The sequence below is a fragment of the Seriola lalandi genome, unplaced genomic scaffold (assembly GCF_002814215.2).
Source record: "Seriola lalandi dorsalis isolate HSWRI2012SDOR001 ecotype SW California unplaced genomic scaffold, Sedor1 jcf7180002054677, whole genome shotgun sequence".
NCBI lineage: Eukaryota > Metazoa > Chordata > Actinopteri > Carangiformes > Carangidae > Seriola > Seriola lalandi.
In genome coordinates, this window is record NW_019525230.1 from 1097075 (window position 1) to 1124525 (window position 27451).

General features: G+C 41.3%; 2 protein-coding genes across 2 annotated transcripts in view; both read right to left on the bottom strand.

Annotated features, from left to right (window-relative positions):
- LOC111666528 (serine/threonine-protein kinase tousled-like 1-B) overlaps positions 1 to 2415 on the bottom strand; it is a 13421-nt gene extending 11006 nt beyond the window's left edge. The window contains exons 1-2 of the mRNA XM_087178130.1: positions 1938 to 2415; positions 927 to 937 (exon numbers count right to left, since the gene is read on the bottom strand). Of these exons, the coding sequence (XP_087034256.1) occupies positions 927 to 937; positions 1938 to 2064 (138 nt within the window). The 5' untranslated portion in view covers positions 2065 to 2415. The remainder of the gene's footprint in view (positions 1 to 926; positions 938 to 1937) is intronic.
- A 2723-nt stretch (positions 2416 to 5138) lies between these two features.
- Positions 5139 to 27362, bottom strand: LOC111666549 (unconventional myosin-VIIb-like). The gene is made up of 50 exons (XM_023421906.2): positions 27125 to 27362; positions 26860 to 26896; positions 26498 to 26599; positions 26221 to 26373; positions 24763 to 24831; positions 24553 to 24668; positions 24289 to 24416; positions 24007 to 24149; positions 23607 to 23720; positions 23346 to 23499; positions 21981 to 22057; positions 21772 to 21891; positions 21356 to 21498; positions 21064 to 21274; positions 20850 to 20985; positions 20593 to 20759; positions 20148 to 20288; positions 18864 to 19022; positions 18551 to 18643; positions 18128 to 18222; positions 17821 to 17893; positions 17585 to 17686; positions 17185 to 17301; positions 16812 to 17069; positions 16443 to 16709; positions 16205 to 16360; positions 15647 to 15715; positions 15422 to 15546; positions 14980 to 15106; positions 14474 to 14593; positions 14038 to 14211; positions 13681 to 13908; positions 12397 to 12564; positions 12116 to 12233; positions 11816 to 11942; positions 11564 to 11715; positions 11228 to 11409; positions 10640 to 10749; positions 10280 to 10434; positions 9914 to 10067; positions 9646 to 9801; positions 8467 to 8572; positions 7719 to 7832; positions 7363 to 7453; positions 7177 to 7283; positions 6883 to 7068; positions 6619 to 6735; positions 6450 to 6533; positions 6139 to 6258; positions 5139 to 5957 (listed from the first exon to the last, which is right to left on the bottom strand). Exons 2-50 carry the CDS (start codon positions 26869 to 26871, stop codon positions 5865 to 5867), a joined length of 6489 nt encoding a protein of 2162 aa, XP_023277674.1. The 5' UTR covers positions 26872 to 26896; positions 27125 to 27362; the 3' UTR covers positions 5139 to 5864.
- Between the last annotated feature and the right edge of the window lie 89 nt (positions 27363 to 27451).

Sequence of the window (27451 nt, forward strand, 5' to 3'; positions counted from 1 at the left end):
GGTGGTGGGTGGGGGTGGGGTGAGCAGAGTAAGGTTACATGCTTACATTATCACCATTACTAACAAACAGTAGCGAGTAGCAGTACAAGGAATCAGAGGGAAAAACATTCCTCCGACAAAATTACTAGAAAAGAATAAAAAATGAGCTCGATGAGAAGGAGCGGAGGACAGTATCTGGGGGAGGATTAGAGAAAATTGGAGTGATTAGAGGATAAAAATAGAAAATGGATTTAACTGTAGGTGCAGTAGGTAGCTCTTTAAAAGATGCACTTTCATTCGATGATGGGAGATACTTTAGATGAGTGACACTGCATTTCTAACTTAAGCAGGAAGGTCGTTCTGCCACTGGGGAGCCAGAAGGGAGAAGAGTCAAGGCCAGGCGTAGTGAGTCCACCAGTTTGTCATCACCGAAATCTTCAACCAGCCCCTCCATGTTCTCATTAGTAAGACTGACACAATGGCCTCTTTGCACAGCACTAAACAAGTCTCTGACATTTAGGGATCTCAGTAACTCAGAAGCCTTGCGGACAGAGCACAATAACATCTGAGATAAGGACACTGGGAGTTTTGTCCTGAAGTAAAATCTTTTGACATGCTGCAATGTCAATGAAAAATACATCAGGGCCTTTCAGTAGCTGTGTGTCTCATTTAAATGCTACACATGTGCAACAATGTTCCTTACGCTGTTGAAACAGGACACAGCTTTTAGTTTTATAGGCCATTGAGGCTTTCTAAAAGCCTAGTTTTACATTTAAATTTCCTCAGTATATAGCCAGATTTGCAGATGCCAGAGTGGTAAACCTTTGCAGCTGTACACCAGAACAACAATATATATATATAAAATGACTCTTATTACAAGCAGTAGGCTAACATATACACTGCCTGACTGGGCCCTGTTCTATGACAACCAGTTTCCAAGGAGAGACAGGCACAGGTCCTCTGCTCCCTGCTGGTTACTGCTGCTGCAAGTGTTTGTTTCCTTATTGGACATTTCCTGGCTGTCATCTTTACATAGCTTCTGGCACAGGGGCAAGCCCTAAAAGGCATAATGGACATTATGAAACCCTTGTGCAGTGAAACAGAGAGCACACAACAAGGCCTTTGTGAGGTTATCTAAGGACAGGGCAGATAGGGATTTGGGTTAATTAATCTACATAGTTAGAGCTTTATATTACAGCATTATTTTCGTTTCTTATTGTGTTAGTGTTAAGAATCTCAAGTTGAAAATAACAATATCCTCGATACAGTAATTACAACGTTGATTTACGTTTATAACGACTTGTTAGCACCATCGCTGTCTGCATGTTGTTGTACGTATATTATGACCTATAACTACTACTTAGCTGGAAGATTGGAACCAATTGTTCCCAATTATAAACACTGTTTTTGTCACATCATATCCAGCAACTCTGTAACATCGAAGTAAATAACATCTCCACAGCTTGTGGAAAACAATTGAGGAAAAACAGATGGCTCAAAACTGGCCAAAAAGTAAAATAAAACGGGGCCTATTCTCAAGTTCTTAGTAGCAGGGACATGCATTGCAATGCATTCATGGATACATGCATTGCTACGATGTTTAATATCCAACTTGATGCTGTTGAAAGGAGGCGAATGTTACAAACTGATACAAAAACATTGGTATCGCATCAACGGCTACGACCAACAAGAAAATCGTGTAACTGATAATCACACAAACAAAACAACAAGCTAACGCTGCCGCTGTGCAAACATGATAGCTTGCTGCTACTTAGACTGGCCATCAACTGAACTGACAGCTGACGTTTGGCTTCCAATTCACGGCATCAGTAAACTTGACATCCATTTTTACTTCAACAAACGTTAGCTCGACACAGCCGAAACGATCCACTTCTCCTACAAAGAACACACTTTAAAGGAGAATAAGGGTCGGTCGTGCACTTGGTGAGCTGATATACCTTCCTTGCTCTTTGCGGTCGCCGTTATATGTTGTTGAGAAATCGTTGGGGACGAGGAGAGCTGCGACCAAGATGGCGTCGCCTCCAAACTTCCACCACCACTTCCACTGTTACTTTGGACACTCATGAAGCCACTTTACCGCCGAGAGGAGCCAGCGTACACACTGCCGTTCGCGGAAATCCCAAACTTGCGTCCATCGACACCTGCTGTAGCCAAAAAGGCCGTTAAACGACAGTTAGTCCTTTTTTGTGTTGCTAGACGTCTCGCATGTTGCGACCCGTGCGGGTCCTGCGGAGGAGCGGCTTCTTTAGACTCTCGCTGAAACGGATCCAATGTAACCTTTGCATGATGACCGCACCGCGCGCCTGTCAGCATCCAGTTCGCGAGCGGAGCTTTGATTCTAGTAGGCGAGGCTATCGCGAGGCTGGCGCGCACCTAGCAGCGCGATGGGGGATGGCATGACACCGAAACAGACACTGATCTGGGATCATTTTACCCTCCTCCAAACTAGCCCGAGGTTCACTGGAAAGCACAACTCGCTTCGACCTCAGAGCAGCCTCTTGTTTTGGCGAAAACAACAAACACCCCGAAAAAATGGCCGAAAGTTGCTGTCTGCTTGAGGAGAACGAAGGAAAACAGAAACACACACACACACACACACGCACACGCGCACGCACGCACGCACGTACGGGTGCACACTATACAGTAATATAGTATTAGTGTACTGTAGTACTAGTGCACATAATATATACATATGTATATATATGTGTGTGTATGTATGTATGCATGTATGTATGTAGCCTATGTATGTGTATGTATATGTATATTTTATATATATATATATATATATTGTTTTTTTCAGAAATATATATATATATGTATATATTTACGTATGTATTAAGTATTGTAATGTATATTGTATCAGACGTGTACAGAACTGTAAATGCATCATGTACAGTAGTCTACAGTATGTCCTCTGTGTGTGACAGAGAGTGTGCATGTGCTTGTGTTTGTGTACGTGTGTGTGAGTTAGTGAATATGTGTATGTGAGTGTATGTGTTAGGTAGGGCTGTGGTCTTGATATGCTGTTTTTCAGTCTTGAAATACAAATTGCAGGGAGGGGAGTGCAGGTGGGAGGATAGTGATGTGGTCTGGGCTATAGGGTCTTTTGTTCCAAATTTGGTGCAGTGCATCAAAATGCCTTTGCCTTCTTGTAGGGCAGCATACACAAAACACAACACGCACACACACGCACACACACACACACACACACACATACACATACACAGAGAGAGAGAGAGAGAGAGAGCGAGAGAGAGAGAGAGAGAGATAGCAAGAGAGAGGGAGGGAGAGAGAGTGTAGGCCAAAGAGTTGAATGTTTGGCCTACATCCTATCCTTACATTCCTTTCCAATTTAATTTAAATGTAATGAATTTTTCTACTTTAAAATGCATTTACTGAAACCTAGACTGTGCACCGAGAGTAAGCAAATGTGTGTCTTTCCCAGGATGGAAAAGATGTTTAACCTCTAATATTTGAAAAGTTAATTCTAATGTAATTTTATTTGTTCAGATGAGCATTCAAAGTAATAGTACGCACAGTGTAAAAGGGTCTTTTGTCTGTCAAACCCCTGCTCCACTTGCAGTCAGATTGCATCAGGAACCACAGTGAGGCACAAACGGTCATACTGCACCTCATATGCACCTGCCCATGGTAACCTGATTTTTTTTGGTCACATGGTTTCCATGGTAACAGCAATAGTCTTGACAGGCAATGAAGATGGTTGTATAAGCAGTCTACTACATTACACTACTACACACACATGCACGCGCATACAGAGTCACACAGTTTGTGATGTCATTTCAGGTATGAAATTGGAGTTGTGTTATGAGGAAAGAGCTGACAGGTGCCTGATATTCAAGCAGCCGTCAGGACATTCCAGGAGCATCAAATGTCTGATGGAAAACTGGGAATGTTGGCTGACATTTTGAAAACTGCCTCCAGCTTGTGTATAAGACACACACCTGTGGGTTTCAACAATAATGGCGTTTTGAAAAGTAATAATAAAAGTTTGAAAATATAGTGAGAGTAAAGCAGTAAAGACATAGATATACAGTTGCAGAGGGTGTGGCGTTTTATCACAGTCTAAACAGTTTTTTAGAAGGTAAGTGCCCTCATCACAGAGGTGGAGACCTTCTTCTATAAAAACTCTTTCAGTTGTCAGAAAATAGGCTTGTCATTTTTGTCATGGTAGCAAGATTGCAAATACCAAAATACATGCATGCAATATACAGTTTTATAATACGCTTATATAATTGTTATTATATAATTATGTTATTGTATAATTTTTAATGATATGTATGACTGAGGTAATTACATTTTGGTAAATTTAAAAAGTACATGTGTAGACATAGACTGCCAAAACTGTAACTGAACATTTTGAAGTACTGAAGGTGATTACTTTAGAAAACATCGGTCTGTAAAGAGTAAAATAAAAAACAATATGGCAATTAGGACGTTGGCAGGATTTTTCAACTGACCAAAGCACATTCAGGTGCAAGTGAGAAAACACAGTGAATCTAATTAGTCATTCTTATTCAGAGTCAAAAGTATCTGATTCACTGCACAAACGAACTGCAAGAACTCACTGATGATCTAATGGTAGTCGGCAGGGAGCAGCATGTTACAGCATGTTACTTGAATATGATTTTAATACTATAAATGTAAGTATTTATTTTTACTGTTTTCATCCCCCCGTCATCTCAGGCTTAATCGGCCTTCCTCACAGCAGACAGCTGACATTGTGACCTGCCATTAATCACAGTAATCATGGCTCCATTCGGGTGTCCCAGTAAGCACATGCCGGCATGTACAGAACCTGGAAGAGGCACAGCTAAAGGGAATGCAGCCATAATTCATGTTATTAATCAAACCTGTGTGGTTCCTGCATAACATGTCAGAATGCTGCTGTGAAAATCACTTACGCTCCACTGGTCTCATTTCTTTGTTTGCTGTTGCCTTTTCCTGAACATTTTACCAGAGAGGTGACAGCTCCACTGTGTGAAACAACACAAGACAATATTACAAACATTAACATTCAGTTTGGCATGACCCATACTGGGGCTGTAGGGAAAGTCTCAGAACATACCAGGCCCCTTTCAAACATCCACCATCCAACATCAATCAAACATCAAAACTCGTTTTTGCTCATTATTATGAATTATTTTTTATTAAATGATATACTGTATGTACACCAAAATACATATTCACGTTCTTTTCAGATATGTGTATGAATATATTTACATTATTTAAGAGACTCATTAAGAGACATTAATTATAAATATTCTAAACATTATTATCTAATCATTATTGTAGCTGAACTTGCTCAGCGAAAAATAAGAAATGTACACAGTTCTCGCAATTGCTTACAATAATAAAATCATAAATACATACATACAAACATTCAAAATTATGTTGTTGTTATTTGGAACTACATGTGTACAGTGTGCAGAATACTGTAGGTCCACTGAATAACAACATGTGTAAAACCCTCATTGTACTGCCACAAGAAAAAATAAAGGAAAAGAGTGTTTCCTTGGATTTAAACTGTTTAATTTCAGGGTGATGAGACTGTGTAATAAAACATGAAAAAATGAGAATCAGGAAAAGTAAAACAGTAATTCACAACATTCAAATATATGAAAGCATCAAATTAAAGGAAAAACAAGGGCTTAATCTAGTGCAGCTGAAATGACAAAATGATGTAGCAGGACGACGCATCTGGTTTTCAGTGACTGCAATAGTTATCAATAAATATCTTTTTGACAAATTTTGTCTTTTAAAGCATGCAAATATATGGATATAAAGAAATCAATTATGCGTGCACATAACTCTCAGCAGTTCGGTCTATACTTGTCCTCGAAGGCTCAGGAAAACATGTGGTTCTTCGGACGAAAGGCCTGTTTGTGCCTCTCGTACATGCTGACGTACGATCTGAGAAGGTCTTCCATTGTGTCGGCCTGAAAGAGGAGGAAATGGAGGTCTTTATCAGAAAAAACGTTTCATTTCAAAATCACCACTCTCTAATGGCTACATTAACACCTGCGGACAGACCGATTTATACAATAACATGTATCAGCTTCTTCTACGATTAATATTTCGACAATATATCCAATGAAATTCAAAAGGCCGGCCCCTCACCTGTGAGGTTTCACAGACGAAGTTGAACCCCCTCAACAGGGTGCCGATGGTCATCTCGAAGAAGTTGCCTGTGCTGTGGTAGTCGGTGATGCGGCTGAACGGGTGCATGATCAGCAGCTCCTATAAGATTGACACTATGCTTAAGCTTCATCAAGATGTAATGATTTGTTACTGATAAAAACAACCCACTGAAATGTGACAGACTAAACCAGAATAACAGAGTGAAATAAAATCCTTTATAAGACTGAATGTATATTGATACTAATAAGAAAACGAGTACATATATTTTATAAAAGGCTTATTGTACATACCTTGCTCTTTGGGTCTATTAAGCTGACACCCTGCTTGCTGATAGCAATCAAAACTGGGTTTGGGTAGCTAGATTCACAAGTTTGCTGCAAATGAAATCATAGATAATATGACAACAGTTTCCTGTTCGTTGCCTGCCAACTTTGCTTTCAATTCATCCTGATAACTCACTTTAACTTCAAAGAAGGCACAGCCGAAGGTCGGCCAACTTGAAATGGCTCTCAGGAAGGCGATTTTAGCCTCCTGCACCGTGATGCCACTCTGCTTGCTGTAGGAGGAGATGATGTGCTGCAAGTAGGAGAAAAATACTCAGTGAAAATCCCTCACACTGGAAACAGTCACGTATGAGCCAGCTCTCTCCTGCTCCTGCTGCCAAACATCCTTTTCTATTTTTATATGAAAGAAAAATCAACACATGTACATTTCTTCCTTTACCTTCTTCCACTCTTCAGCAGACATGATTTTTATTTGGTCAGCAGGAACCAGCTCCCTCAGCATCTTGGGGATCATGACAAACTGCGACCTGTCTGAATCCACGTTGCATCTGAACAGAAGCCCACCCAGGTTGATCATGTCCTCTTTGGTGTAACTGTGGTATCCTCGCAGGTACTTAGGCAGCTCCTACATGGAAGCAGAGCGGAAAAACTGCATCATGACGATTCTATGTAAATGAGTAAAAAGCCACCAGCACGATGAGGAGTGTGTGCGGTTGTGAATTGAATACTGTACCTGTGGGAAATGGAAGGTGAGGTCTGCGACCAGGTCTTTCCCGGGGCTCACGTTGAACCACAGCTTCCTCTTAAAGATCACCAGGTAGGGAACATTGGCATGGTTGCCTGGGAAACAAACCCTGAATTATAAATATGAAAATGCACTGGCATATAAAAAACTGACGGTGTTAGTATGATGCATTACCTTCTTTCACTCGTTTTCTTTCTTTCTTTGGGGCGTCTGAAGTCTGCCTTAAACTGTCAAAGAAATATTTCTGCTCATCCAAGCTCGTTATCTAAGAATAAAAAAATAATTATAACACATATATGTTAGGCCTTGGATATCCCAATTAGTATTTGTGAAAATGATTTTAAAATTACGAGTGGAGGAGATATTAAAATGTATGACCTAAATGTCTCATCTGTTTGTTCCTACATGAAAATTTGTAATTTTATTTATGGAAACCAAACCACAAAATATCACTTAAAGCTGCATGCAAATCATCTCTTCTGTCACATCAAAATGGAACCAACTCTTAGGAACAGGAATATCAACCCCACCTTGTTTGGTGTTTTCAGGTAGAAGCCATATCCCTCCGCTGAGCTCAGATTGAGATGAGAGGCAACACTAGAACACAGGTCTCTCATTGTGGTTGTCGATGTTACCTCAAATATCTGCACCACACAAGAAGAGCAAGTGATCAAAATATAATGTCTGATGAAATCCAACTTAAAGAAGCAGTTTGATATTTTGGGAAATTCACATATTCGCTGTCTTTTCCAGAAGAAGATTGATACCACTCCCATGTCTGCGTGGTGAATATGTTCCAGTCTTTATGCTAAGCTAAGCTAGCCTGCTGCTAGCTACAGGTTCATATTTTATATATAGCACTGGCATATTTGAGAGTAGAGTTGAGCTTCTCATCTAAAGAGTGACCCCAAAATGTTGAATTATTCCTAATTAATTTGGAAAAACAATTGGATCCTAAGGTTAAAAACAATAACATGGAGTAAATGGGTTTTTTCTTATGTTTAAATATAGATATTGGATGGATACTAATGACAAATAACAGAATGAAGGACACAATAACAGAATGACCAAAAAAAGACAGAACTAGGGATGAAAATGAGAAAAAACAAAATGCAAAGTGAGAAGCAGTTCCAGCTTCCTTCCATTAGTGAGCAGAGAGAAGTCTTGCCTGTTAATATCAGTGTCATAATCAATTGTCAAAGAGCTAAAACAGCGCTGAGAGTCTGCAGACTAATGGACATGTTTTCTCAGTGTTAAGAGCAGAGTGTTGTGTCTTACTTCACTTGTGTCATTTGGGAAATGGACTTTATGGAAGATCATGGTGCTGTTCTGTTGGATGGCGTCCACCTCTACCAGATGGGGAGGAAGCTTCCTGGGCTCCTTACTGAGGACACAAAGCACTCAGATAAATTAATATTACATACACACCCTAAATATTACACATAACCTGAAACTAAAATTTGCACAACTTCAAGTTGACTACTTAAAATTTCAGGGAGAGAAATTCAGACCAAGTGAATTCAGATAGATGGTTTTCATTTTAAAATATTTCAGTGCTATAAATTCAGTGATATTTAAATTACAAGTCACAATGAAGGATTCAGCTGCTGCCGGGATTCAAACTGGAAAAATAATAATTTGTCTGACTGTATCACAGAGAATATTTTAACTTCAACAGTTTTACACATGAATTGTAGTTACAAATGACACATTTAACTTGTGAAACAGCTGTATAATGTCTTCTTAGGCTCTGGTATGACAAGATAACCCCAATGATAGCTAATGAAAGGTGCTATCAAGTAGCATTATGAAGGTCTTTGCAGGGTTCACAAAACAGTGACAGTGTTTGCTGCAGGTCTGATGGCGCTGACTGAAACTCCTGCAGCACAAATTAATTATCACAACAATCCCACTGTTACTTTTGAGGTGTTTAATGTCTCCTGACAGAAATCAGATACGAAAACATGTTACAGCTAAAGGAAATATATTTAAATACATTCAGTGTTTTTTAAGATTTTCCAACACCTGCAGACCCAGTGTTTTTTGTGTGTTTGATCAATACTAAGGACTAAAAGTCAGGACATCTTTGTATCTTAACTTTAAGTGCAATTATACACTTTTTTACATTCTCGATTAAAAGAGTAAAAAGATACATTTTAGTACAATCTAGTCAGTTCAATGGGACCATTATTACCTACATATGGACTATTAATGTTTCAGTTTTGGTGTTAGATGTGATTTCAGTTACTCAGCCTTTATATTCCTGATATAGAATATTATAGGAGTATTTTCTTTCTTTTTTTTACAAACTTGTCATCCCCTCTAAATGTAATTTCTCCAATACGTCTTGAATTTTCTAAACTGCATTTCATATGTTTGACTTAACGCCCAGAAAACCAACATCTCCTACAGGACGTTGATCACTATGTGATCTATGATTTTTCGTTTGTGTCTGACCTGCACATCCCATGCAGCCTCTGCAGGCAAACGGCAGCCAGCAGGTCTCTGGGCCGTGACTCCAGGAAGCGCTTAGTGAATTTGATCAAATTCTGACTGGGCGTGAACAAGCCTGTACACAGCCACATCAGCTGCCACCCACGCTCCATGCTCAACCTGAGAATGGGGGGCGAGAGAGAGAGGAGAGAATGCATAGAGGAGTGAATATTTTGTCTTTTGTCTTTTCTTTGAATCCTTTAAGATACAGAAATGCAGCCTGAGGAAGCACCTGTTGTTGTTGCTGGTCATCTGTCTCATAATCTGGCAGTAGATCTCATCCTGCAGGGCTTCATGCTGGGTGGCCGGAGCAAAGATCTGGTCAGTCAGCTCTATAGGGCTGCGAGCGTGTTTGATGGGGTAGTCGCCCATGTACTTCAGGATAGGTAGCAGCCTGGGTCAAGGACTCACACGAACTGTATTAACTCTAGACTAGGATCTGTCTATCACACAGGGTCTCTTTACCTATATCATACAGACAGGTTCTTGGTGAACAACATAGATAAAGTATTTCAGTATCCTCTAATGCAACAAACGTGTGAAACAAACCCCCAAAACTGCTCCACCTGAAACAGGAACACATTTACTCAAAGGATATCAGTGAAGGCGTTGCAGGCCAGGGAGCTGAGGTCAGAGTTGCGGACCAGACTCTTCATCAGCGGCTGCTTGAGAGGTTCTCTGGAACAAACCCACAGCTTCTCCCTGCTGACCCCTTTGGACGCACCCTGTCGACCCACATCTTTACCTGCAGGCCTGTGCGAGGCAGGAACCACAGTGTGAGCAGATCAACAAAATTAGTTTCTTGAGTGTTTTTACAGTCACGTTAAATTGCATGATGTGTTAGTTGAAACACGCTCAGGAAAACTGCTGTTTCATCTGCACTAACAACCAAATCTAGAGTTCAATAGTCAACAGTTTAAAATCCCAGATTGTAAAGTTACTCATAAAATGTTATTACCTGAAGTTCTCAAGTGCAAACTCTTTCAAAGAGGCAGGAGCCACTGATTCTTCTCTCTGCGTGTTGCTTTGTGCGGGTGAATGTTTCTTCGAGCCTGGACCGAGCAGCTCCTGAAAGATTTATCAGTTTATCAGTTTACACCACAAGGGGGGCTCATATGAATCATCATGCACATGGATCCACTGCTGCATAGTGCTGGAAGCTCACAATCCTGCTGTCTTGAATTGACTGTTGATTTGATGCATAGAATTTATATTGTTGTAAATTTTCACATTTGCCATTTTAATTGTTTATGTATTACATTAAGAACAATTGCATTTACAGACAATAATCATATATGGTGTAGATATGGACCACCTAACCTGTTGTTGTTTATAATTTACTATATACAGTGTATCACATCATTTACCTGCTCATCTTTATTTACAGTATATACCAAAAATACTTCACATTCACTCTGTTGTAATGTTTGTATTCTGTTTATGATCACATCATCTGTCCCATTTCTTTGTGTCTCCTACTCCTCTTATAAAACATGTTACCAAATAAAAGAAAACTCAAAAGCATGAGATGTAAAGGAAACTCTACCAGCACTTCTTCAGTGGGACTGGTGAGAGTTGGCAGAAACTGGATTGTATCCTTGTAGACTACACCGCTGCTACCAGTCCGCTGGTTAGATGCTTTGATCCAGCTCTCCTCATGAGAATAATCCTCGTCTTTTTCTACCAGCAGCAGGTCGCCTCGTTTACAAACCAGGAACATGGGGTCATCTGATGGAGCAGAGACACACAGAGAGGCATGTTTGGTATACGTTCTTTTCTCCATGTGCTCGGTATACAAAAGATGCATTTTTATATGTGTTTATGCCGTCCTATGTGCAGTTGTGTGTGAGCTTAGTATCCTAAACATGCAGCGAACTCGCACCTGGTTTACTGGTATCCTGCTGAGCCACTGCATACACCGAGTGCTGTCTCAGCCCTTCAAGGTTATACTCTATAAGTGCAGCCAGGTCCACAGCTTCTCCACACTTCAGGACAAAGTCTCCTTGGAGTGTGGCCAAAGTCACTGACTGGCCACTGATATGGGCGTCAATAGACAGATTTTAAATATTAGAGTTTTGTTTCTACGATTGTTTTAAAAACACAATTCAAAATGCTTTGCCACGGAGTAAAATACCTCATCTTGCTGACGTCCTTCACTTCTAGGTAAAGAATCTCAAGAAGTTTCTTTTCTCTTCCATCCATGAAGAAGATGCCTTTCGAGTTTACAGCCACAACAAACCTGCTTTTGGGCAAAGGAGGTCCTGCAAACAGATGTGGGAATACCAGTGTTTCAGGAGCAGGGTTGTCGTTTCTCAGATTCTGACTGGATATCCAAGTTCAAAGAGGAATATTTTTACACAGGTACTTTACAGGAATATACCAAACGTTTTTCACATACAGTAGAACATACAGTACATATTTCACATAGACTAACCTGACATCATTGTTACTTCATAAAACTTGGAGAAGTGGAGCGGCCATTTTTCTTGGGCGCTGTCGACCAACTCCCCTTTAACGCTTTCTGTGCTCTGCCTCCCACTGGCGTAAGAACCCTGTGACAGATCAGCGTGTTAAGATTTATCTGGACGTGCCTCACCTTTATTGTGCTCATACGACACAGACAGAACACAACAACTAACAATGTTTCAGGCTCTAGCCATATTTATAAAACACATACATCCTTTTGTCCCTCTGTTTGACTGCAGTGCACTGTACCTGTAAAAGTGCAGCGCTGATGAGTTGGATCCATTTGGTCATAGATTTGTTCTCAATAAGTTGGGTGGTGATGCACTCCTCAACCACGTGCCGGACGTTCTCTTTGTTGTATGCAGAGCCGAACCTGATGTAATAATGCCTGGTTGCCAGCTGGACATATTCATCCTCCTAAGAGTTAAATACATGTGCATTAGGCACAATTCATATAAACTGGTTTATTATTTTTGTTGATTTGGATTAGATCTAAATATCATGTAACAAGATACAATAGGAAAGGTGTTCCCCAAAACACTGATAACTACTACATGGTCATCTCAGTGGATCCCAACTCGTGGATCCAAACTTGCCTTGTCTTATTGTTTTAATAAACTATATGTTAACCTTGGGAACAGTGTGAGTGTGAGAAGTTGTAACAGGTTCAGGGCAAGGTTCACTCTTTCACTTTGTTAGCGAGGCAAAAGGACATTTTCTGTGCTGTGATCACATCACTCACATATTATCACCATGTTAGCTAACAGTTGCTTATCTACACATTCAGCAGATAAGGAGCAACATCAGCATTCATTTGGAGTTATGTTTCTGACAAATGTAAATCTAATATACACACTACTTCCATTATACCTGCAGCTCAGCAACACCTGAGGGAAATATCTGGCTCTTTAGCTGCTAAATCTTCCACTATGTTGACAAGTGAGTCACTAACTCCGTCTGTCATTTGAAGCTGAGCAGCTAGCATACAGTAGGTTTATCAGAGCCCTTTCACTCAAAACAGCTTCCCATGACTGTTACAAACAATGCTGCTGAGACAGTTGTGAGACATTAAATGAAAACAATGAGCTAAAAGAAGCTAAAATGCTCTGGCGAGCTGAGGGGAGATGTAGAGTTGGGTAATAATTCATCACGAGTGACCTCGTTAACATTACACATAATAATTTGACCCATTTTTAATATAAAAATATTCACTATAGCCGCTTCTAAGTTTTAAAGTGCAAGCAAAACCGATTACCCATGAGCCACTGCTCAGTTTTTCTGGCCTTAACCAACCTGTTGAACCAGAGTCGAGACCATTGCGAGCGGGCTGCTCAGTAAATTTGGACTGCGAATAGGAAGAACTGGATTGGATTTAATATCATTTTCTGATATCTGACCTTTTGGTGATGCAACTTCACCATTTATCTTGCAATACTTTTCTTTCACATTTGTCCTTTAGCTTATAACATTAGGAATTAAATTGTGATGGTATAGTATATGGTATAAATAATATGTTTCACTGCGGAGCCTCACCTTGTCACTGGTGTACTCTCCCGACTTAATTCCCTTCATGACCTGCCTGTAAATCAGGTCTGTGCTGATCGGGTCCACTGAGCAGTCATGCCAGGGTGTGAACAGTTCCTTGCGGAGAGAGAGACTCCAGGGGGCGTCCTTCTCCTCTTTGCCCTGCCGCTTCATCTCTTGCTCACACTGAGACACCGCATCCAACACATGTCTCCCACAGCTGCCCAGAGACCACATCTGGAGATGAAAGACACAACAGGGTTTGAATGAATGTGGTTCTCTACAGTATGAAACATTATCGAACATATTAAACAAAATGTAAGAGTTCTGTTTTTTTGTTTTTGTAACTGTGTGAGTAAAGCTGACCTTATCAAAGAGGCTGATGTACAGAGAGAATCCATAGGTGTCCTTGAGATCTGTCTTATCAGCCACAGTTTGACAGACTTCAGCGGAGGTGGACGCTGACTCCAGATGTAGACTGACGGTACGGCCGTCCATCAGAGTCACAGACACGTCGATGGGCTCCTTGGATTTGGCAGCCTGTCAGTGGAGAGAAGGAAGACGAGACTGGCTTGAGATCAAGAAAACAATCGAATAATTAGGAATTTCATAGCTGCCTGAAGTGAAGGATTCTGCTTATTTGTCACAACACTTGTAAATCAGACATACAATGATCACAGATAATCGAACAATAAACCTGGCCAAGAAATTACTGTCAGTGCCAAGAAGAGAGGACGCTGACAAAAAAAAAGCCATAACAACAACAAAACAAAAATAAAACTGGGTTTGTTTTTTATTTTACCTGTAGCTCTATCCAACAGGGCAACTCTTTTCTTTCTCCATTGGCTTTTGTACGACGCAGCCGCTCAGCGCAATATACTTCATAACCAATTGGTCCTCTGTGGAAAAAACTCTCCAAATACTGTGGAACAGGGTAGAAAAGAACAGGGCAAGCATGATGATATGTGCTTTATAATATGTATATCATCCTCTTTTGATTCTGCACCTGATGAAGAATCAAAAAAGTGTAATTTTCCTAATCTTCTTCTAACTTTAGTACTTTGACTGTATCTATACACCAGGTGGGCGGGACCTGCTGGGTGAAGTAACATTGTTTATCATCTTTTTCTCATTAGTTTCCCAAAAAAAGCAGAAGTGACCACTGACAGTGACTCATCGACATTTACTAACAGAATGCTGCCCCTTAAAAACGATGTTTTTCTCCATGTTCCACCGCGCAGGCAACAGGAAAACAGGTCTGGTTACATCAGAAATGCTTTATTACTGGATGACTTGCTGCTGACTGACCTGCATGAACTGGTCTGTTGGAGGGAAGATCCCAAGACAGATGGAGAGGAGGGTCCAGCCTTGCATACGGCTCTTCCTGTTCTTGTTGTTCACCAGCTGCTTACAGATCTGGCAGTAAATCTCATCCCTAGAAAGAACCGTGATAAAGACAGATACAGAAGAAGAAGAAGAAGAACAATGAGTGTAATGAGATTTACAAAGTGTATAAAAAGTGGTTGAAACTATTTATAGACACGTTAAATTGTTTATTACAAACAAAGCCTGGAATAATATAATGCAAATGTTTTAAAGCTACGTTCAAAATAAAAGCATTATCTTTATGTGATTTAAATTTTCAGCCTGACTTTTCTAATACAAATGCTTGGTACAGTGAATCTCCAATGTTCACAGACAGGTGCATCTATGTTTGTTTTTCCCATGTGAATAATGGCTCCAGTTTTACCGTATGTCTCGTCTGGACAGAGCGTATCCAGTGATAATGTGCAGTTTCTCCAGCGATGAAAGAGGCCGATCCAGAGTCGGACCTTCTCCAATCAAAACGTCCTCGTCTTCTGTCAAGTTCTCAGGCTGGTTAAGATGACAACAATAAGAACGATTAGCGTACGACACACAGACTGAATAATAAATATCGTAGCGTCATTAGTGCTGTAGCATTATTAGTGCTGACCTCCTCAGGGATCGCAGAAGCTCTTCTGGTTCCACCCCCGAGCTTTTTCTTGTTCTTCCTCAGTATTTTCTGTCGAGAGAAGACATGATAATTAGAGGGAAGACTGATGACTCATGTTTGACTCTCAAGCTGTTCTTCTATATTATGCAGCAGCAGAAAAGAAGCTGCTTGCAATAAAATTAGGTCAGTAATTTTGGTTTGTCACTGTACTGTAGCACTCTTTGTTCACAGGTAGCTTTTAACAATTGATTATAATGCTAATTATGATGATTATAATGCTGCTCTGAAGGGTTTTTACCTAATTAGGCAAACATGTTCAATTTCTATCATTATTTTCTGTGGCGTGGTTTAGTCCCCCATGGTTCAGATGCTGCGTCAGTACTTTAATACTTTTGATTATTTTCACTCTATATAAAAAAACAAAACCCATGTAATTGAAATGGTCAGTAAAGACTCATTATTTATTACGGCATCTATTGTTAACCACCTTTAATCCTGTGTGGCAGTGAAATGTGGTGTTATTCTGTCTCTTGACATGTAATATTCAGACTCCTTTACCTGGTCAAGTCCCACCAGGTTGCTCAGCCTCCTGCCCTGCCTGTGAGGCAGCTGACGCGAGATGGTGCTGGATGCTAGAGATGTTGCGTCCAGAAATTTTGGTTCTGGTATGTCCTCCATGAACCGTAGAATAATCCACCACACAGTCAGACAGGCCTGGGGGAGAATGAGTTAGAAAGTTTTGGAGCTGACAGAAAGAAGAAAAGCTACCTGTCTTTAATCTTTTATCTCCTCTTACCAGTGCGTCACCCTCATCGTCGTGTTGCAGAAGGGGCTGCCTCAGTCTCTGGGTGATGTGCATGTGAGTAGCGTCGCCCTGGAAGTGAATGATGCTGAAATTGGAGAATGAAAACTTGTCGCCCTCGTCATCAAACTCGTCATCTTCCTCTTCCAGCGATGAGGTAGGGGTGGTTGACTTTGGAGCGATGATTTCTGAATCCGACCCTGAGGTGTCTAAAGAGGTTTCCTCAGCTGGCTCTGGAATGACCTGTCTCTTCTTCACAGTCTGAATAAAAATCACAGGTTTGTTCAGTAAATTAAAACTGTAAGATAAAATGTGGGACATTTATTAATGTTAATTTAGCAGATTACATAACAGAACTGTCACCTCAAATTCGTCTGTTCGACTAGTTTTTTGTTTCACCACTTTCACAGCAGGTTCTGGCTGGAGTTCAAACGAGTTCTCCTCTGAATCCTGTTCCTGTTCAGTGACTGACTCCAGCTCCGGCTCCAGCTCCAGCTCCGGCTCCGGCTCCGGCTCCGGCTCCTCCTCCTCCTCAGACTGGGTGACAAGTCCCTCCAGTCCACGCTGAAGCGTCAAGGCTATTTGCTCCTGCTTCTCTTTCTCCAGGCGTGCGCTGAAGGCCTGTGAAGGGTTTGTGAGGAGAGAGAAAGAGAAAAGAGTTCATATTCAGAATACACTCATTCATTGACAGTCATCATTTCACAGCATTTCTAGTTTCAGGACTTTCAGCACTTACATCATTCGTCATCTTGTGAGTTGCTCTTCTGGCCAGGACTCCTCTGGTGTGAGCCTGCAGCAGTATGACTGCCTCTCTCTTCTGCTTCCAGCGCTTCCTCATCTGGTAGCCTCGTACCTACAGTTAATCAGCACTCATTAATTATCTGATCATTAATCTATTTATGATGCAAACTGACCTAGTGAACAGTAGGTTTTCCTTCTCTATAATAATAAGCAGAACAAATGTAAAGTACATTTAAACATATAAAAGTAAAAATGCATTCCCACTGCACTGTAAAAAAATGTAGAATATATTAAACATTTATTGTAATATAATACATTTAACTTTTAACCGGGGACATTTAAAAATGAACAGACACATTATATGTTAAAGTTAAACTAGTGTCTGCACTACATACCTGTGTCTGTATGGTGATCGCTGCTTCTCTCTGTCTTATGTACGCAAACTGTTGTTTCCGGCCGCGGATCTTTGATGTCAGCCGCTCATAGCCGCGCTTGAGCTAGTTTAGAGCAAGAGTGGAGATAGAGAATAAAGTCACCAGACCTGAGATAAGTCTCTAATAAGTTATATTAGATAAACACACACACTCTGAGTTTTATAAAACATTATTAAGCATCAGACTTTTCTTCACACCTTCTGTTCTCTGTAAGCTCTCCAGTTCTTCTGCAGCAACACAGCTGCCCTTCGCTTCTTCAGGAAAGACTTTCTAGAAAAGAGGTAAAGCAAAGCCTTTGAGGAATAAATAGATTAAAAAAATAAACATACTCAACAACAAACCACTGTCCATGTCTTATTCTTTGGTTTTTGCAACATATGCCACTAATAACAGTAATGCACATCTTTGTTATTACAGGTTGAGGTAATGTGAACCATACTCATGACCTCTTTCAATTTTCACTTAGTGATCTCACTTCCTCTTTACTCGTCTCAGAAACTGCACCTGTCTTTGTGTCCGAGCACGACCCTCTGGATCACAACAGCTATCCTGCTGAGTTCTTGTTCCCTCAGTCGTTCCAGGATGGCGTCATGAGCATCCTGAAGTGGCATGAAAAAAAAGACTAATTACTATTTCCTGATTTGTCCAGGATATCCTCACAATCAGATGCCACAATGTTCCAAGATTAAGTCATCCAAGTCTCATAAGTAGATCATAGTCAACTGCAGCATAGTGTAATAACTGTACAGTGCATAAATCACAAAAGAGAGAGACTAATGTCAACAACATGCTAGAAGCTGGTCTGATTCATGATACTGATGCTACTTCACCAGTGCCAGCTAATACTGTTTACTGCAGTGATGTCCTGTTGCGTCATTACATCTTGTGTCTTGGTACAACATGGTTTGAATCATAAGTTTTCTGCACCTTCAGGAAAATCTTGGTGCTGCCTATTTTCCACTCGTGCTCCCCTTTAATCACTGTCTTGCAGATGGCTTCACAACAGGCAGCAGCTGTCTCCTGGAGAAACAATAAAGCCTTTATCTGAGTGCTGAAGGAAGTCTAACGACAGTCCAAATTCCTCAAGGGGGAAAACAAGAGGAAGTTATTTATCCATCTGGCCATCGCAGTGATGCATACTGTTGCAATAATATTCAAGCTCCACAAATATGGCAGTGGTATTACGAAACCAGCAGTCAATGTGAGATATAATCATCAACAGGAGTACATAATGACTAACAGTTTTGGGGTCACAGACAGTCGTCTTCAGGAGCACCCTGTAGCGCTTCAGGAATTCCTGAAAGGTGTGGCGAATTGGATATCCCAGATTCCGGATGCGGATGGTGTCCATCATGCCGGAGTATCTCAGCTGACGCATACACAGCTCTCTGTCAAACACCTAGAGGAGAACAGAGCAGTGGTTGTGGATTGTGGGCCTGAGGAGCATTGTTGACCTCTTCCCTCACAGTAACAGCACAGTTACTTCAAACCCACCATTTCGTTAGTTTTATTGCTATATTATCATCAGACAAGAGCATAACTTATCCTGAGCAGCATGCTAACCTGACAATACTAGCATGCTAATGTTTGGCACAATGTTTACCATGTTCACCCACTTGGTTTTTCATGTTAGCATGCTAACAGCACTAAATGGTACAACAGATGATGGCGCAAGATGTCAAGTTAAAGTATTACAAGTCATCCTGGGGGGAACATGAACATGTGTATTAATGGTTTATGACAGTCCGTCCAATATCTGTCGAGAACTCATGATGGTGAAATGGTGGGGAAAAGTCAGGGGATCACCGAGGTCATTAGGATTCATCCTCTGGGAACCACGATGTCTGTTCAAAATAATGTGCCACTTCATCCAGTAGTAAATTTATATCAACCTACTGGTGGGGCTGTAGGAAGCCTCAGGGGAACAGTAGTAGTGGTAGTAGTAGAAATGGGGTTCATCCTCTGGGGATCACAGATGTCTGTACAAAATTTCATGGCGATCCATTGGATAATTTTTGAGATATTTCAGTCTGGATCAAAGAGGTGGACCGACTGACAACGCCAGAGCCACACCGCTAGCATGACTATATATACTGTGTATATATGTGTATATAATAGTGAACAAAGATAAATTATACAGTAACTTTACACTGAGTCTGAACTGGTTATACTTCCCCGGAAATTTGCTCTATTGGTTTATGGCACATAACAGGAAGATGTGGTTGTTTATCCAGTGCAAGGGCAGATGGTGGAAGGGGCGGAAGTCTGATTGGAAAATTTACTTTATCGTCCTCTTAACAAATGCAGGTGACGGAGATGTAACCATAGCAACGTTATCATTATTTCAGGAAACAACAGGATTTAGGGGAAATCTTAATTGGCATGAGTGCACTTTTGCATCAAATGGGGTTTATCTTCATCTAATTTGTTTATTGTACATAATTGCTCAGTGATACAGTTAAGTTTAACCATCGTGTGTTACTGTGGACAGCCACACTGCAGCAGTTGCTCGTGTGTCATTCACCTTAGACTGCTTGTCATTGTTGGGTTTGAAGCAGCGGATGAAGAAAGGCTGGCAGGTGGACAGAGCCTTCATGAGGGAGTCCAGAGACTGACGGAACTGACCGCTCAGCGTCGGCACTTGTTTACGTTTGTCAGCCTGGGCCTGCACGGATGATAGAGAGAAAACAAAAACTCACCATGGCCATGCAGCGACACAGTGACAACTCTGACACCAGTGTTGTCATCGATGCATTGTCCACTGGATGTCAAGGTAGACAGAAAATAAATCTAAAATTGCATCTTAAAATCTTGTTTTCTGTATGAAAAAGTGAAAAATCTGCAACTGAGGCGAGATTGTTTTGCTACATTTGAAACTAGTGAAATTACTTCCTCACGTAAATGATATTTCACTTGAGAAAAGACGATGTATGTGGCAGTACGAAACAAAATGACATTATAGTTCATACCCGTAGAGAGCTCTTGGGTGTCATGATGACCCTCTTGTTGTTTGTAATCTTCGTGCCATTGGTTGAAAGCTCACTCTCAAATATCTGATGAAGTAGCTTATTGGTGGACAGTTCAACCGTCTTGATCATGTCAAAACTGACGGCGTCTCTGTTCTTTTCCAGGAACCCTTCACCAAAGAAAAGAAAATTACTGAGTATCTGACAGTAGAGCATTTTAATCTTTAGTTTAGGACTAATTGCAAATCGTTTGTGTATACCTGTGGAGTCATAGTAAACCACGCCTGCATAGTGTTGAATCCCAAAGCTTGTGTCATATTCACTCTTTGAGGCGATGTAGGTCTTGTTCCCGCTGTGTTGCTGGTTCATCTTGTTCAGCATAGTGATATCTGAGCCCTGTAAACCACCAGATTTCCGTTAGAAGATTTTACAGTAAAAGGATAAACACTAATCAAGACCACAGTATGACGCTACCTTTGGAAAATTGCTCTCCTCATCAATGAGAGCCAGCAGGTTGCAGGATTTCCCAGCCAGAAGGTCCAAGATGTTTTGATTGTCACAGAAGTCGATGTTACTCCACACAATATCCTCTTTCAGGTACTCCTCCTGCTCTAGCTTGAAGATGTGACCCACAAAGAACTGCTGGAGCTTCTCGTTGGCAAAGTTAATGCACAGCTGCTCAAAACTGTGAAATGACAGGATGATACTTCAGGTTTAAGTAGCTGTAGAGTTGGGATACACTTAGTGTGTGAAGACGTGTCCGCACCTGTTTGTGGTGAAGTTCTCAAAGCCAAAGATATCCAGCAGGCCGATGGACAGGTAGGAAGACTTGGGGCTGTTGGTCAACTTCTTATAGATAACACTGTTGATTTTCTCGACGATCCATATGAACAGCTTGTTGTAGATCGCCTGAGAGTTGAGACACATTAATTCAGTCTCCTGAGCTCCAGAAATCAGTCAAACTAAACTGGGGAATTTTAAATAAGGAACCAACTGAATGGTTCAGATTCCTGAATCCCGTGTGAAAAATCACTTCATCCTGTTGAACTGGGACACTTCCTTGTACTATGTAATACAGCTATCAACATTTATAAGGTAATCTTTATTCCATGTGGTCAGGTCATGATCCAATAAGGAAATATGAAATGTACTGATTTACTGTCACTGGCTCAGTTTAATTACCTTGACGAAGGCGTCTCTACTGCCGGCAGCCTGTTCAGAGCTGAGGGGTTTGGTCACCCTCTCTCTGTTGGTCATAAAGGAACGGTGGGTCAAACTAGTCGCCAGAGAAGACTTCTTCACCTGCAGGGAGCGGAGACGCCAAAAAAAAAAAACGTAATGTTATTTAATGCTGAAGAACAAATGATCTATTGATAGATGAAGAAACCCACCTCCAGTAGAGATGCTGCCATGCTGAAATGTTCCGACTTGCTGACATCACTGGTTTCCAGGTTGTTTTGAGTGGTGGCTGATGGGAACACAAGATCCAACATAATAGTTCATTTTGTTACAAAAGCCAATCCTAAGAAAATTATATTATAATGATCTTTGCATAGTCAATGTGTTTGGATGTGTAGTAGAAATGTAACTAAGTACTGAACAATTTTCAGATACTTGTGCTTTAATTCAGTATTTACATTTGATGCTAATGTGCTACAGCGAACACATACTAATACTGGGTAGGACCTCCCTTTGCTCTCAAATCAGCCTTTCTTCGTGGTTTGGATTCCATGATATGTTGGAAATCCTCCTTTGAGACTCTGCTCCATGCTGACGGGACTGCATCACATCATTTCTGCACATTCATGCTTCCAATCTCCTGCTCTACCAGATCCCAAAGGTTTGTCTACTGGATTCAGGTCTGGAGACTGGTGAGTTCACCGAACTCACTGTCATGTTCATGAAACCAGTTTGAGACGACGTTTGCTTTGCGACATGGAGCGTTATCATGGTGGAAGTAGCCATTAGAAGAAGGTAAACCGTGGCCATAATGGGACGCACATGGTCAGCAACAATACTCAGATAGGCTGTGACATTCAGACCATGACTGTTCGGTATAAAGGGGCTGAAAGTGTGACAAGAAAACATTCCTCACACCATCACACCACCACCAGCAGCCTGGACTGTTGAAGCAAAGGCAGGTTGAGTCCATGGATTCTGATCCTACCATCTGCCTCAGCACAAATCCAGATTGACCAGACCACATTTTTCCAGTCTTCAACTTGTCATCTCCAACCGGTCTGACCATTTCTCCTCTGACTTCTCACGTCAACACGGTATTTCCATCTGCAGAAGTGCTGCTCACTGGATGTTTTTTTGTTTGGAGTAAAACTCTACAGATGGTTGAAAATCCCAGGAGATCAGCAGTTTCAGGAAAACTCTAATCAGCCAGTCTGACACCAACGATCATGCCGCAGTGACACTGAAATCACATCTTTGTCCAATCTGTTGTTTGATGTGACCATTAACTGAAGCTCCTGACCTGTATCTGCATGATTTCGTCCATTGTACTGCTGCCACATGATTGGCTGAATCGAATAACTGCTTGGTTAAACCAATTATATTTTGCACTGTAGCTCATTACTGTGTGTTTACTTGCTTTATATATATATTCAATCATAAGTTAGGATTAGAGTATAGTTGTGTTATCATCTTGCATGCATACTGCCTCTCTTCTATCATCAGTTTTGTTGTCGGTGTCTTGACATTAAATAAATAAAACATATGCGCAAACTATACAAAATGCGTACACTCACCCTCGAAGCAGACGTTTCCCAGGTGTAATATCGCTGCCAGCAGCTTGAAGATTTCCTGACACTGGTTTTCTGAGAAGGTCAGGATTCTCATGGCGGAGCGAATGCGACTGTAGTCTTTGGCATCGTCCCTGCCGTCGCACACGATACAGTTTCCCTGGGACGAACATAGGAGGGGAGGTTTGGGTTGTTTACAATATGTGGACCATGTGAAATTTGTTTGGTTAATGTGACAAAATGAGCTTCAGGCAGGTATTATAATACCTTAGTAAGGAATTTGTATTCCTTAGCGTCTCGGAGCTTCAGAGTTTTCTTCTCCTCTGCTGTGATTCCTGCCAGCATGCAGTGAAAGATGTGGTAGTTTCGCTCCTCCAGTGCCTGAGGTGGTGGAATCAGAATTAAATATTATTCTAACAAACACATTAACTGAGTAATTAGCAAGTACTGTTTCACATGGCGTCTGTATTTTTCCTTCTCAATACATTGACCCGGCAGGTTGTTTTGTCTATAGGCCAGTGGGAGCCTGTTGCAATGGTTAACACTGATAGCATGTTTATATAACAACACCTACTACAGATAGTGTACTATGCTTTTACAAGTTTACAGTAAAGACCTGCCCTGTGGAGAGATAAGAGCCAGGTTTGTTTGGATAGAGCTGTCTCACCTGATGGCAGACACGAGACTTCTCCAGGAGATACTGCTGCACACGAGCACCCTCGATCACTCCGTCCTTATTGAAGAAGATCTCCAAATACTTCCCAAAGCGACTGGAGTTGTCGTTGCGGATTGTTTTAGCATTTCCAAAGGCTTTAATTAAACAGAACAGAGATTGGTGTGCGTGTGCCATTACTGGATTCAACAAATAAAACAATCTATTTATATATTATAGGCTCTTTTCTAAGTGTGTTTTGCTAGGTTTTAATGGTCAGTTGAAGTATAATTTTACCTTCTAGTATTGGGTTGGACTCCAGGATCTGTTGTTCAATCCCCTGTTCAGAGAGCTCCCCGCTGACCGCTGCCAGGTACTGCAGGATCAGCTTGGTGCTCTCCGTCTTCCCTGCTCCTGACTCCCCGCTGAGATTAAAGCAAAAGTAAATGATTCAGTGATCGAAAAAAAGTGTCACCCAACAACATGTATTGTACTCGGGGCTGTCTGCGGGCAGCAGCTCAGAGTCCATGCTGACTTTTTCAGTGAGTAATTTGTCCTGACCTGATGATACAGCACTGGTTCCTGAGATTTCGTGTCATGTTGAAGTAGCAGGACTCAGCAATGGCGAAGATGTGCGGCGGGAGTTCCCCGAGCTTTCGACCATGGTACAACTTCACCTGAAGGGAGAACAAGAGCGCACACGTGAAACACATCCCTGCCAGAGATTCGGCTTGTACTTGTATGATGTATGCTAGTTCAAGCGGGTCTCACCTGGTCAGCTGAATATAAAGGAAAGTCCTGGTACGGGTTCACTGCAACCAGCACCGAGCCCGTGAAGGTCTACAAACACATCAAAAACATTGCTGAACAAGACAGTTAAGTCTGGTTAAAATCATTTCCATCAGCCTCATGTTAAGTTCTACAGCCATATTGTTTCTAAAAGGGTCATTTCACTCAGATTCATTCCTATTTCCTCACTTATCCCTTGTGGTATCTGGTCATGCAGGTCATTTTGTTTTCATTTACTCAGATTGTCTCAGATTGATCTTAACCGAAGGTCTTCTAACGAGCTTTTTCCAGAGCTTTCGACGATGAGTTTGAGCTGAGATTTGTTTTTGTCAAACACATGTTCCCATGATTTAAGATAAACTGCTACACAACAAATATTTTCTGTGCGAGGTAAAAAAGAAAAAATCGTGTAAATGTTCCTCAGTGGTCTCCAAAGCAGGAGAGGCTATAAGAAGATATCAGCTCGAAATTTCCACCGCCTGAAATGGCAGTTGAGGGGAACTGTGGAAGTAAAGACAACATCTTGAAGATTAAGAGATAAAACTGCATGTCTGCTGGGGAGAAAGGCAAAACAAACACCCCCATACGACTGCAGAGGAGCTGCAGGAAGGTTCAGCTGACACAGCAGTGGTGGTGCACCGTCCCACTGTGCAGCGTCGGTGCACAAACTGGGTCTACATGGAAGAGTCATCAGAGGGAAACATTACCTGCTGCCTCCTCACAAAAGTCTAAAGCAACGCAACATCTGGATGAACCAGAGTCATTCGGGTAACAAGCGCTGGGGACAGAGGAAGATAAAACTGAGCTTGTCGGCCACAATCACCAGAGGTGCGGTTGGAGAAAAAATATTAATATGAAATATTCTGCTTTGGGGTTGTGTGGCAGCTAGAAGAAAGAATAGATTCCACTAAATACCAGCAAATTCTGAATGCAAGTGACCTGCAGTCCGCCAGAAAGTGAAACTGAAAACAGGCTGGCTTTTACGACACGTCAGTGAGCCAAGAAAAACTCTAAATCTACCAGGAACTACTTCAGGAAACACAAGCTTAATCTTTTGGAACGGCCCTCACTGCAAGACCTGAACTTAAAATATCTCAGAACTTGGAAAGATCTGCAGGAAGAGCGATGTGAAAATCCCTAAATCAAGAGCAGAAAGACTCAACACAAAACAAACATTTGCAAGCTGTGATATTTGCCAAAGAGAAGTGCCCAAACTTTTGTGCATGCCACATGCAATCTTTTATTAAATTAATGAAATATAAAGTAGTTGCGTTAACATGTGTATATATATTGAATATATATATAGTATAGAAATGAAAATATTGTCAGTAACAGCAAGACATGCAAAAGGTTTTTCAGATTCCAGGACTCAGCAGTAGGCCAGAGGAATATATTTTACAGTGTGTGTGTGTGTCCGTGTGTGTTACAGATGTGTCTTACATAGATGAGTCCTTGTTTGTGTCGGAGCAGCAGGTTTCGGAGGAGACCGGCCTCGGTCATGTCACCCAGTTTGATCATGTCATCCACACCCTCCACTGACGTAGGGTGCATGATCCTGAGCGAGGCCTCCTGCTCCTGGGACAGACTCTGCTCCTGGGAGAGGTCAAAGTGAGAAATCAAATCGCAGTGTTTAGTTGTATCCCAGGCCAAAACAGTTTTTAAATGATGCTCGATATAAGCAACACTTGAACCGTTTCATTCAGCAAAAGGTGTTTACCTTTCCCTCATCGTCCACCAGTAACCGCTGACCAGCTGTTGTTACTTTGACCCTAGCACCGATGGGTACCCCGATATCAGAGTCCACCCACACACACTCCCCCTGAAAACACAAAACACAGTAAATATATGAATGAAGCCACTGATATTTCTTCATTGTCCTCCAGAACACAGAATTTATGATGGGATTACTTTTATTAGTTTACAGTATTTCCTTGAATGAACTGCAGGGAACTGTGACTTTGACTAGTTCCAGGAACGAATGAATGACAGTGTTTTCTGGTAAGTAATATTCTAATCAATATAAAACAATTCTCGTCACTCCACAGTAGGTACTGAGGGACTTTTCCTCCTCACCCTTACCTTTCTCAGCATCACCGATTTTCAGCTTTCTTACTGCCTAAACAAAGAAATCCATATGATGAGTTTTTCCCCCCCCAAAAAATGAATGCCTCCAAACGACACTTTATGCTCATCATCATTATGACAACTTAAAAATAAAGGTTTTTCTCTTTGTTGCGTTGTTAAAGGTCACTCAGTGCCACAGGTTAAGGTGCACATAGGTCACAGAATAACAGCTTTTAATGTAACATAGATAAAAAACAGTCAAGAGGTCTAACTAACAAACCTTTTAACAGAGATCTTCATTCACTCCGTAATCTTCCAGGAGCCGAGGAGCTGCAGTTTGTCTCGACGCCGTCTTGAATCTGTCTCAGTGTGAAGAACGAAACACGACTCTCCTACGAATGACACCGATTTTATGGCACTTTGACTTTGAACCGAATAGGAAGAGAAACTGAGCACACACACGTAGAGGTGAATATCTGTCTTGTCATTCTGGGAGTGTCTTCTTGGCCACATTGATCTGTTTTGAGCTCTTCCATATTAGGATTATAATAATATATTTGTTATGTAATAAAAGTTTTACTGCTATAGCTTGTATCTGTATCTATAG